Here is a 12,303-nt window from a genome sequence, read left to right as displayed (position 1 = left end):
CATTACAAAGCCTTCACCAACTTGAACAGTCCCCTGTCGACTTGCAGGGTCCATGGGTTCATGAGGTTGTCTCCATACCCCTATACGTCCATCCGCTCGATGCAATTTGAAATCAGACTCGTCCGACCAGGCAACATGTATCCAGTCATCAACAGTCCAATGTTGGTGTTGACGGGCCCAGGCGAGGCGTAAAACTTTGTGCCGTGCAGTCATCAAGGATACACGAGTGGGCCTTCGGCTCCGAAAGCCCATACCGATGATGTTTCGTGAATGATTGTCTCGCTGACACTTCATGATGGCCCAGCATTGAAACTTGCAGCAGTTTGAGAAAGGGTTACACCTCTGTCATTCTGAACGATTTTCTTCAGTCATCGTTGGTCCCGTACTTGCAGCATCTTTTACCGGCCGCAACGATGTCGGAGATTTGATGTTTTAGCTTACTCCTGATATTCAGGGTACACTCGTGAAATGGTCGTAAGGGAAAATCCGCACTTCATTGCTACCTAGGAGATGCTGTTTGCCTCTGAGCACTATGGGACTTAACATCTGAGGTCATCGGTCCCCTAGAACTTAGAACTACTTAAACCTGGCTAACCTAAGGACATCACACACATCCATGCCCGAGGCAGGATTCGAACCTGCGCCCTTAGCAGTCGCGCGGTTCCGGACTGAAGCGCCTAGAACCGCTCGGCCACCGCGGCCGGTGCAGATGCTGTTTCCCAAAGCTCGTGCACGGACTTTAACACCACGTTCAAACTCACTTAAATCCTGATAACCTGCCACTCTAGCAGCAGTAACCCATCTAACAACTGCGCCAGACACTTGTCTTATATAGGTGTTGCCGACCGTAGCGCCGTATTCTGCCTTTACATATCTCTTCAATTGAATACGCATGCCTATATCAGTTTCTTTGGCGCTTCAGTGTAATATCTATGCGGTATAGATCAGCTGAATTCCAACACAGGATCATGTAAGATTGTTTCCTAAATGAAACTCAGACTTCGTCTTGTTTTCAAAAATTTTCGGCTAGTATGGACGGAGTGGCCTTTTGTACAGTGAAGGATAAGTAGAAATATTAGACTGAAGCTGTTTTCACTTCTTCTAATTCAAGAGTAATAGTGATTGTGTTGAATAGGTCAGAAACTCTAACAGCTGCTTTGCTGGCGTCATGTTTGACTGGGCTAGTAAATCCACTTCAGACGTTAAAGTGTAGACACGACAGCGAAAAACGGTTTTCGTAATTCGGTTTTCGTCTTTCGGGAGATGTATCGCATGTAAATGTAGCGACTGATAAGTGGGGCGATGCTGCCAAGTTTCTCGTCCATTTGGGTCGATTTTGTAGCACTGGAATAATATCACATACCCTGTCAACTCGTTAAGATTTAGTTAGTTTCCCCCTCCTCTTTTGAGTGCTTCAATTATTTTCTTAGGCAGTGTAGTGTTGTGTGATAGGGGTTTAGAAGAAATGAATACTAAGATGAAAATCAAATTACACAACTTTCGACTTCGTAAGAGCTCGTTGTCTGCGACATAATAGGAATTAAAAATCGACTCAATAATCCATGTGTTTAGGGATGAAACCTGAAAAAAAGGAGATAAAATTTGTAATATTGATCAAAATTGTACATCAACTATTAGATAACTGTAATTCACACTTGTTAGACGAGGCACTGAGTCTTTGTAAGGCTGTGTGGACGGTCGAGAAAATTACACATTCCCTTTAGAAATAAGTAATGTAAGTAGACAGTACCTATGAAGTATTGCTGAACTGAATTTAACGCATTATGTAAGGGTATGTCCAGAATGAAATTTTCACTTTGCAGTGGAGTGCGCGCTAATATGAAACTTCTTTGAAGGGTAAACCCGTGCGTCGAACCGAGATTATGTAAGGATGATTTAGTGAGTACTTTGTTAGTCCCATTCTGGCATACAGTGGTGGTGGTGATTCCTTTTTCATTTCGTACTGGTAAGCTGCCTCATATGAGTCACATTTATTAATTACAAATAATTATGCAACTGAAGGTCAGATTTACCATGGATAACAGATACCAGCTGCGGAAATATTAACAGAGTACATTACAATTGATTTATTTCCACGAAATATACAATGGTGAGCAAAACTTAGGGGTGAAAGAGACTTTCGCACAATGTTTCACTGCCAAAATCCATATCTCGATTAAAGTTGTACCATATACAGACCGAGCGATGAGGCGCAGCTGTGATGTACATCTACATCTACATTTATACTCCGCAAGCCACCCAACGGTGTATGGCGGAGGGCACTTTACGTGCCACTGTCATTACCTCCCTTTTCTGTTCCTGTCGCGTATGATTCGCGGGAAGATCGACTGCCGGAAAGCCTCCGTGCGCCCTCGAATCTCTCAAATTTTACATTCGTGATCTCCTCGGGAGGTATAAGTAGGGGGGAAGCAATATATTCGATACCTCATCCAGAAACGCACCCTCTCGAAACCTGGACAGCAAGTTACACCGCGATACACAGCGCCTCTCTTGCAGACTCTGCCACTTGAGTTTGATAAACATCTCCGTAACGCTATCACGCTTACCAGATAACCCTGTGACGAAACGCGCCGCTCTTCTTTGGATCCTCTCTATCTTCTCTGTCAACCTGACCTGGTACAGATCCCACAATGATGAGCAATACTCAAGTATAGGTCGAACGAGTGTTTTGTAAGCCACCTCCTTTGTTGATGGACTACATTTTCTAAGGACTCTCCCAGTGAATCTCAACCTGGCACCTGCCTTACCAACAATTGATTTTATATGATCATCCCACTTCAAATCGTTCCGTACGCATAATCCCAGATATTTTACAGAAGTCACTGCTACCAGTGTTTGTTCCGCTATCATATAATCATACAATAAAGGATCCTTATTTCTATGTATTCGCAATACATTACATTTGTCTATGTTAAGGGTCAGTTGCCACTCCCTGCACCAAGTGCCTATCCGCTGCAGATCTTCCTGCATTTCGCATGGAAAGGCCAGCACTGTGATAACATTGGACTCACGTTCGGGAGGACGACGCTTGAGACTTGGATCCAGCCATCCACACTTAGGTTTTCCGTGATTTTCCGAAACCGCTCCAGGCAAAAGGCCGTTAATGCCGGGATGGTTCCTTTCAAAGGACACTTCGATTTTCTTCCCCATCCTTGGCACAATCCGAGCTTGTACTCCGTTTGTAATGACATCTGTGCGACAGGATGTTAAACCCAATCTTGCTTCCTTCCTTTAGTAGCACATATCGACTGAACTGCTGAGGTATAGTACACAAAGTAACAGAAAGAAATACGCAACGAGACGAACAGCAATGATCTATTTATTCAAAGACAACAATTACGGTGAAGTCACAGAGGTTCATGATGGTCCTCTGGACATTAGAAACGGTTGGGTCGTGTTTTCGTAAGAGGCTACGTGATCACCACGAACTGCCGGATATTTGTCAACGTGCTCCCACACTGACGTAAGGTTAATAAAGAGTTTTTGTGGTAGGGCATTCCATTTCTCCATTAGCGTGGTTGATACCTGCTGAATGGTCGTCGGTACATGTGGGCGTTCTGCAGTAAGTCTCCCCAACGCACCCCACACGTGCTCGATGGGATTTAAGCCGGGTGAAAGGGCTGGACAGTCCATTCGCTGAATATCCTCTAGTTTCACGACCTCCCCCGTCTACGCTGTTCGATGTGGTCGTGCATTGTCATCCAGAAAAAGACCCACATGGGGAAAAAGTGCAGTGTCACAATAACGTTGACCAGAGAGTGTGATGTGATCAAAGATTTTGTGGTCAGTGAGGCCATGCAACATTACGCCTGCGCATACAACACTTGTTCCATCAAAGAGATCATGTTCGAGGATGTTCTTGGCTGCATTACGTGTTTCTGCTTCTCGCCATATGAGGGCACGTCCAGTACTGTCGAACATGGCCGTCTTGGTGGCCCAGATATTAATGTGAGAGCAGGCATAATGTTGAATGAGTGTACAGATCCCAAATATTTGAACATGGTACACCCGTCGGTCAACATTATTTTCACGCTTTACTCCTTCCCCCTGTGCATGTTTCCAGGGTTGCACCCAGCCCTGATTACGATCGCATCGATCGACGTAGGTAGGGGGAGTTCTTAAAACGACGGGATATTCGGCGAACGTCCTCGCCAGCCTGCTTCTGCCAATTAAATCCCATCGTGCACGTGTGGGATACGTTACAGAGACGTGCAGCAGCACCTCCACATTCGCCAACGACCATCCAGCAACTGTTAATCGGGCTCATGGAGGAATGGAAAGCCCTAGCAGAACAACTCCTTGCCAACGTTGTGGCCAGTATGGCGGAACGTTACAGAGCATGCTTTGCCATCCGTGAGGGCACACATCCTGCTGAGAACCATGGCCAATCGTTTGTAATGTTCAGGGGACCATCACGAAACGCGGTCACTTTAGTGTATTTACTATCTTTGAATAATAGTGTTATTTTTGTTCGTTTCATTGCATATTTCTTTCAGTTACCTTCTGTCCTATACTCTAGCAGTTCCTTCTGTGTGTGGACCATGTTTAATCGAGGTATATTGCTTGACAATGACACATTATGTGAAAGTTATTTCCGTCCTTAAGTTTCGCACACCAGTATTTAGCCTATGCGTATGTGGCGACAACTAGATCAATTTCAGATACCATGAAGTAAAGTAAGTCTCTCCACGACTCAAGGATGAAAAGAAAACAATAACGTATCCTTTATCTCAACGAAAATCTCAGGGTCACTTTCCTGGGTTTAAATTATCACCTTCGTAAAATAGGATTGCCCTTTTGGAAATAAAAACTTTCTACAGATATCCAAAAAGAAAATTCATCCGAGGATTCTATACTACTGGCCATTATAATTGGTACACCACGAAGGTGACGTGCTGCAGACGCGAAATTTAATCGACAGGAAGAAGATGCTCTGATATGCAAATGATTCGTTTTTCAGAGCACTCACACAAGGTTCTCGCCGGAGGCGACACCTACAACGTGCTGACACGAGGAAAGTTTCCAACCGATTTCTCATACACAAGCAGCAGTTGACTGGCGTTGCCTGGTGAAACGTTGTTGTGATGCCTCGTGTAAGGAGGAGAAATGCGTACCATCACGTTTCCGACTTTCATAAAGGTCAGATTGTAGCCTATCGCGATTGCGGTTTATCGTATCGCGACATTGCTGCTCGCGTTGGTCGATATCCCATGACTGTTAGCAGAATATGGAATCGGTGGGTTCAGGAGGGTAATTCGGAACGCCGTGCTGGATCCCAACGGCCTCGTATCACTAGCAGTCGAGATGACAGGCATCTTATCCGCATGGCTGTAACGGATAGTGCAGCCACGTCTCGATCCCTGAGTCAACAGATGGGGACGTCTGCAAGACAACAACCATCTGCACGAACAGTTCGACGACGTTTGCAGCAGCATCGACTATCAGCTCGGAGACCATGGCTGCGGTTACCCTTGACGCTGCATCACAGACAGGAGCGCCTGCGATGGTCTACTCAACGACGAACCTGGGTGCACGAATGGCAAAACGTCATTTTTTCGGATGAATCCAGGTTCTGTTTACAGCATCATGATGGTTGCATCCGTGTTTGGTGACATCGCGGTGAACGCACATTGGAAGCGAGTATTCGTCATCGACATACTGGCGTGTCACTCCGCGTGATGGTATGGGGTGCCACTAGTTACACGTCTCGGTCATCTCTTGTTCGTATTGACGGCACTTTGAACAGTGGACGTTACATTTCAGATGTGTTACGACCCGTGGCTCTACCCTTAAAAAAATGGTTCAAATGGCTCTGAGCACTATGGGACTTAACATCTGTGGTCATTAGTCCCCTAGAACTTAGAACTAATTAAACCTAACTAACCTAAGGACATCACACACATCCATGCCCGAGGCAGGATTCGAACCTGCGACCGTAGCAGTCGCGCGGCTCCGAACTGAGCGCCTAGAACCGCGAGACCATCGCGGCCGGCTTCTACCCTTCATTCGGTCCCTGCGAAACCCTACATTTCAGCAGGATAATGCACGACCGCATGTTGCAGGTCCTTCATGGGCCTTTCTGGATACAGAAAATGTTCGACTGCTGCCCTGGTCAGCACATTCTCCAGATCTCTCACCAACTGAAATCGTCCGGTCAATGGTGGCCCAGCGACTGGCTCGTCACAATACGCCAGTCACTACTCTTGATGACCTGTGTTATCGTGTTGAAGTTGCATGGGAAGCTGTACCTGTACACGTCATTCAAGCTCTGTTTGACTCAATGCCCAGGCGTATCATGGCCTTTATTACGGCCAGAGGTGATTGTTCTGGGTAGTGATTTCTCAGGATCTATGCACCGAAACTGCGTGAAAATGTAATCACATGTCAGTTCTAGTATAATATATTTGTCCAGTGAATACCCGTTTATCACCTGCGTTTCTTCTTGGTGTAGCAATTTTAATGGCCAGTTCTTCGGGTAGAGGATATGGTTCTGTGAAATCGTATGAATCGTCTTACATCTTGCAGTATTGTTGCTCCCGTATTTCGCAAAGCACTGTGCTTTGGTTTACATTCCATTGTTTCAGTCACTCATTAGCATTACATTAGGTTTGAGGGGGAGATAATATCCCAGCGGCAGCAAGTAACGGGTCGTCTCCGAGACGAGCCGGATCTCGTGACGTTCGCCTTAAGCCGTGCGCCGCTGATCGTCGTCAAGCGGGAGTCCCCAGGGGAAACAGGGGGAGGCACGTCGCCGCCAATCGCCGCCGCCCCGCCCCTTCCCTGTAGGATCAACAGGTGCGGCCGCCTGCACATCGAGTGGGATGGACGGCTGTCGTTCGCGGTAGCTTTTCTGTGTGAGGCACAGAAGTGATCAATCGGGAGCAGCAGCACCAGACATTCTTCAGCCGCGATTGCAGTAATCGTAGTGAGCTCTCTAGCTCCCTGAGACTGATCGTAAGCGGCGCTGTTCACATTTGAATACAGTTACACAGGCATACAGACCTCTGCGAATCCCGTTGATAAAATCTTCTCGACTTTTCAGTCGACTCGTGGAGCCGCGTTGCCGCAGCGTTTCGACAAGTTTCCTATTCATCTTCAGGCGAAGTCTGAAGATGGCTAGTTGGAAACTCGTCGAGACGTTGCGATTACACGACGCCACGAGTCGGTTGATAACCCGAGCAGATTTTGTCAGGCAGGTCACTTATTCGAAAATGTATGTGGAAGTCGGAAAAATTCATATGATCAACGCTTGGTATGAAGAATTTCCCATTTCCCCCCTTTTAAAATAAATGTAATGTAGGTGACCGTGTTTAAGGGTTAATACTGCTGAGTCAGCCTGCGACACAAGCGATTTTTACGATTTTCTTGGAAAAACTAGTGAAGCAATCAACGCAAATCTTTCTGCACATTTGTATTGACTCTTGGACAGGATTTTATCATTTTTTAAACAAATTCAGTCAGCATAAAGCTCCACACACGGGGTGCTAAACTTGCTCTGTTCAAAATGAAATGTGTCAAGGTCTGAAGTCCTGCTCGCTGAAAATCTTATCTGAAATCAAAAAATAAACAGTTTTCTTAATTTGCACACAGAGTAATAGCACAGTTCCTTTAAATTTTACAAAATAATAAAATAGCCGGTATTTGAAACAAAGAAAGTTCTGTAGTGTGTTTTTGATTAGGTTTTTTGCAATAGCGAACGAATATATTAAAATAAAAAATAGTCTATCACTGTTTGCAGGCATCCTCGAGGAGTAATACAGATAAGTCTCAGAAAGATATCATTATTAGTGTGCCCGTAGTCCATTCTGTCAGCTTCAGTTACACTGTGTGTAGAGTAAAGACATTTGAACAGTCAAAATTTAACAATAAATTGTCGAAGTATTCGTAACAAAGTTGTCGAATTTACTGCCCTCCAGGAAAGTTCTCGCGCTCAATTTATTTTTGAGACCGAGAGCTGACTGAAACTCAAAGTAATGTAGAAAGAGATATTTAGACAGTCATGGGGCGCATACCGGAATGATAGATCAGACGCCATAGGATGGGGAGTGTCCGTTGCAATTGACAAAAATATTCTCTGTATTGACGTCGGAGTTGAGTGTGGCATTGGACTTGTCTGGTCACGTATAATAAGTCTAGGTGAAACTGACTTGATTGTTGGATGTTTTTACGGGCCACCTGATTCTACTGTGACAGTATTTGAATCGTTGAAAGCATGTGTACGATCAACATCGCGCAAACAACGAGATCATGCAATACTAGTCAAAAAAATGTCAAATGTGTGTGAAATCTTATGGGACTTAACTGCTAAGGTCATCAGTCCCTAAGCTTACACACTGCTTAACCTAAATTATCCTAAGGACAAACACACACACCCCATTCGAACTTCCGCCGGGATCAGCCGCACAGTCCATGACTGCTGCGCCCTAGACCGCTCGACAATACTAGCTGGAGGCGACTTTAACCAACCGAGCATACTCCGGACGTCTATGCATTGATTGCAAGTGGTAGGGACAGACAGGCTTGCGAAGTACTCCTGAACACTTTCACCGAAAACTGTCTGGAGCAGCTAGTTTGGCGGCCCACACGCGATGGAAATATCTTAGGCCCTGTAGCTACAAACAAGTCGGACCTTATCGACGGTGTCAGTGTAGAGATGGGAATAAGTGATCATGATGTCATCATAGCGTTTATGGTTACTAAAGTTAATAAATCAGTCAAGAAACCTAGGAGAGTATTTATGATAAAGAGAGCAGATGAGCAGTTGTTGGAATGTCACTTAGACAATGAACCGACATCATTTAGATCCAGTGTGAGGGATGTAGAGAAATTATGGGCAAAGTTTAAACGGATTGTAAATGGTGCGCTGGGTAAATATGTGCCTAGTAAGTGGGTTAAGGAAGAAGAAGACCTACCGTGGTTTAACAACGAAATGCAGAAAAAAATAAGGAAGCGAAGGTTATTGCACAGTCGGTTCGAAAGAGAACGCGAAAATTACGACTGGCAAACGTTAACAGAGATTCGTTCGTCTGTAAAAACATCTATGCATGAAGAATACAACTGCCACCGCCGTACCTTAGCAAAACATCTTGCCCAGAGCCCTAGGTAATTCTGGTCCCATGTAAAATCGCTAAGAGGGTCTAAGGCTTGTAACCAGTCACTCCTTGACCTGTCTGGTGCGGCAGTAGAAGACAGCAAAAGGACAGCCGATGTTTTAAATTTCACGTTCAAGAAATCGTTCACGCAGCAGAATCGTGCAAACATACCATCCTTTGACCAACCAACAGACTCCCGTATGGAGACAGTAACAGGCATCCGCGGCATAGAGAAGCAACTGAAAGAGTTGGAAACAGATAAGTCGCCAGGTGCGGATGGAATCCCCGTTCAGTTTTACAAAGACTACTTTACGGCACTGGCCCCTTACTTAGCTTCCATTTATCGCGAATCTCTCGTCCAGTGCAAAGTCCCAAGCGATTGGAGAAAAATGCAGCTGATTCCTTTGTATAAGAACGATAAAAGAGTAGGCCCGTAAAATTACAGACCAATATCGTTAACATCGGCACGTCCGGCCATCCTGCTTTAGGTTTTCCGTGATTTCCCTAATTCGCTTCAGGCAAATGCCGGCATGGTTCCTCTGAAAGGGCACGGCCGACTTCCTTCCCCATCCTTCCCTAATCCGATGAGACCGATGACCCCGCTGTCTGGTCCCGTCCCTCAAATCAACCCAACCTTAACATCGGTTTGTTGCAGAGTCCTTGAACATATTGTAAGTTCGAATATAATAAATTTCCTTCCGACGGAAAAACTTACGTCCACGAAGCAGCACGGTTTTGGAAAGCACCGCTCCTGTGAAACTCAACTTGCCCTTTTCTTACACTGCAAACGATGGATGAGAGGAAACAGACGGTTTCCGTATTTGTGGATGTCTGAAGAGCATTTGGGACGGTGCCGCACTGCAGACTGTTAACAAAGGTACGTATTGTGGACTGGAACAGTCCACTTTGACGAAAATCTCGCTGCCGCTGAAGAAGATTAATAGAGGTGTCCTGGTAGGATGGATGCCTGGGTTCTAGGGCAGTACACACGCAGTGGAAGTGACACAGAATAGTACATAAAAATGTGTGACTAGGGCCTCTCGTCGGGTAGACCGTTCACCGGGTGCAAGTCTTTCGATTTGACGCCAATTCGGCGACTTGTGCGTCGATGGGGATGAAATGATGATGATTAGGAAAACACAACACCGAGGCCGTGAGCGAAGAAAATCTCCGACCCAGCGGGGAATCGAACCCGGGTGCTTAGGACTGATAGGTTCTCGTGCTGACTACTCAGCTACCGGTGGCCGACTAGCGAATTGTAAAGTATATTACTTAACTTTGTTGACACTGGTTACAGCAATTGTAAAATGCAAGTGCAGGCTGTCAGTCTTGCGTTGACTACGATTCCATGAAAACAGACTAAAGTCTGAAGAAAACTTATCTTCTGTTTCGATGTACTATTCGAAGAACCGTTTCAGACTAACAGTACTCAGTTAAATCTCTAGGCAGGCGGTTTCAGTGCATACACCATAATTCCATTCACTCTCCTGTTTCTACTGAGGACTAAGCACTGTGAATCTATTGTTCGCGCAAAGTTGACACCCGGCGCGGTGGCTGATGGGAGCGACTGTGAATGGGAAATGTCTTTAGGTAGCAACCATCAGCCACCGCGCAGAGTGTCAGCTTCGTTTGCGCGTATAATATCGGCCACTGCTTCCATCTCACTCGAAGACACGACGAACGTTCTGCAAGACTCGCACATAACTTGCAACTGACAACTTCCGCTCAAGCACGGTTATTTAAGCGCCCATCTCTCTCTCTGGTGGCGGTGCCACTCCAGGGGGCGAAATTCTCGCGGTCAGCGTGATTGCTTTGCGCGCAGCGATGTTCCTGCTGCGGACGGACGTCCACAGTACATCTGGTACCAACTGTCGGAGACGTTTCTTGTGTGGTATCTCAGTACGCCGCAGTACGAACATGGGCAACAGGTTCCCAGATATGCGAGTGACTGGAAGACTTCTTAAGGGGGAACGACATGCTGACGGACGAGAATATTGGTCAAATTCAAGATTTTGTTTCCTCCGTCCTGGAATGTAGTAGACAAATGGGGTTTGCTGCAATGAATAAAGCATATATTGAAGTTTTTATTGGCCTTTGTTTATGAAAAATATTAGTTTCTTCACTGTGTAATTGGCATATTCCCGAGGCATCTCTGAAAGGTTGTCACTGTAACTCGGTTGTCGTTACCTGAAACATGAAATTAACATGTCTCCCTGATCAGTACAGATGTTATTTTAGTTCATCGTAGAGATTTGCAAAATAATTTTTTTCGCGAAATTATAGATATTTTTAAAAAATGGCAATTTTTGGAACCCTCTTTTTTGGCCGAAAAAATGCTAAATATCAACATAAAAAAATCGGCTACGACGAACTGAAGAGAACTCAGTTTGCTTCAAGGGAGATCAAAAATCATTAAAATCGAGTGAAAACTGTAGCGTGGACGATGACAACTATGCCGAAGAACATGGTTTTGAGAGAGACGCGCCGGCCGCGGTGGTCGAGCGGTTCTAGGCGCTCAGTCCGGAGCCGCGCGACTGCTACGGTCGCAGGTTCGAATCCTGCCTCGGGCATGGATGTGTGTGATGTCCTTAGGTTGGTTAAGTTTAAGTAGTTCTAAGTTCTAGGGGACTAATGACCATAGATGTTAAGTCCCATAGTGCTCAGAGCCATTTGAACCATTTGAACCCTTGTTCTGGTCCTCAAAGCCCTTCTCGTCGCTGAGCGCATAGCCACTGGCTTCTCTATCTTCGCGGAATCGGCGCATTTCATCGCCGATTTTGATTTGAGGGACATCTGCCAACCGCATTAATGCAGTATGGCCTATACTGAATAGACATACGGCCAAATCTGAAGCAATGTTGTCATTTCCGCTTGGGCTGGATTTTGGCGTATCTCCAAATGAGACTATAGAAACTTTCGTTCACATTTTGAGTGAAACTACCCAAACAGCGCTCCAGGAAATCAGGTTTACTCAGTTCAGTATGAATAGGTGTGATAGCATCCGTAATGCCTTGTGGCAACGGGTCCTCTGACGCCAAGACGTGCCGTGCACGCTCGGCTTCAAACGCTCACAGAATCATTATTTTTTGGAGCTGGTGCATAATACAGAGTGATTCAAAAAGAATACCACAACTTTAAAAATGTGTATTTCATGAAAGAAACATAATATAACCTTCTGTTATACATCATT

The 12,303-nt window shown here is 45.5% G+C and overlaps 1 protein-coding gene across 1 annotated transcript in view; it reads left to right on the top strand.

Annotated features, from left to right (window-relative positions):
* Nucleotides 1-6,892, top strand: part of LOC124613817 (beta-1,3-galactosyltransferase 4) — a 718,801-nt gene extending 711,909 nt beyond the window's left edge. The window contains exon 4 of the mRNA XM_047142539.1: nucleotides 6,628-6,892. Within this exon, the coding sequence (XP_046998495.1) occupies nucleotides 6,628-6,892 (265 nt within the window). The remainder of the gene's footprint in view (nucleotides 1-6,627) is intronic.
* Nucleotides 6,893-12,303: the final 5,411 nt, after the last annotated feature.

Source organism: Schistocerca americana, chromosome 4, assembly GCF_021461395.2.
Source record: "Schistocerca americana isolate TAMUIC-IGC-003095 chromosome 4, iqSchAmer2.1, whole genome shotgun sequence".
Taxonomy (NCBI): Eukaryota; Metazoa; Arthropoda; class Insecta; order Orthoptera; family Acrididae; genus Schistocerca; species Schistocerca americana.
This window is presented reverse-complemented; position numbering and strand designations above follow the sequence as displayed.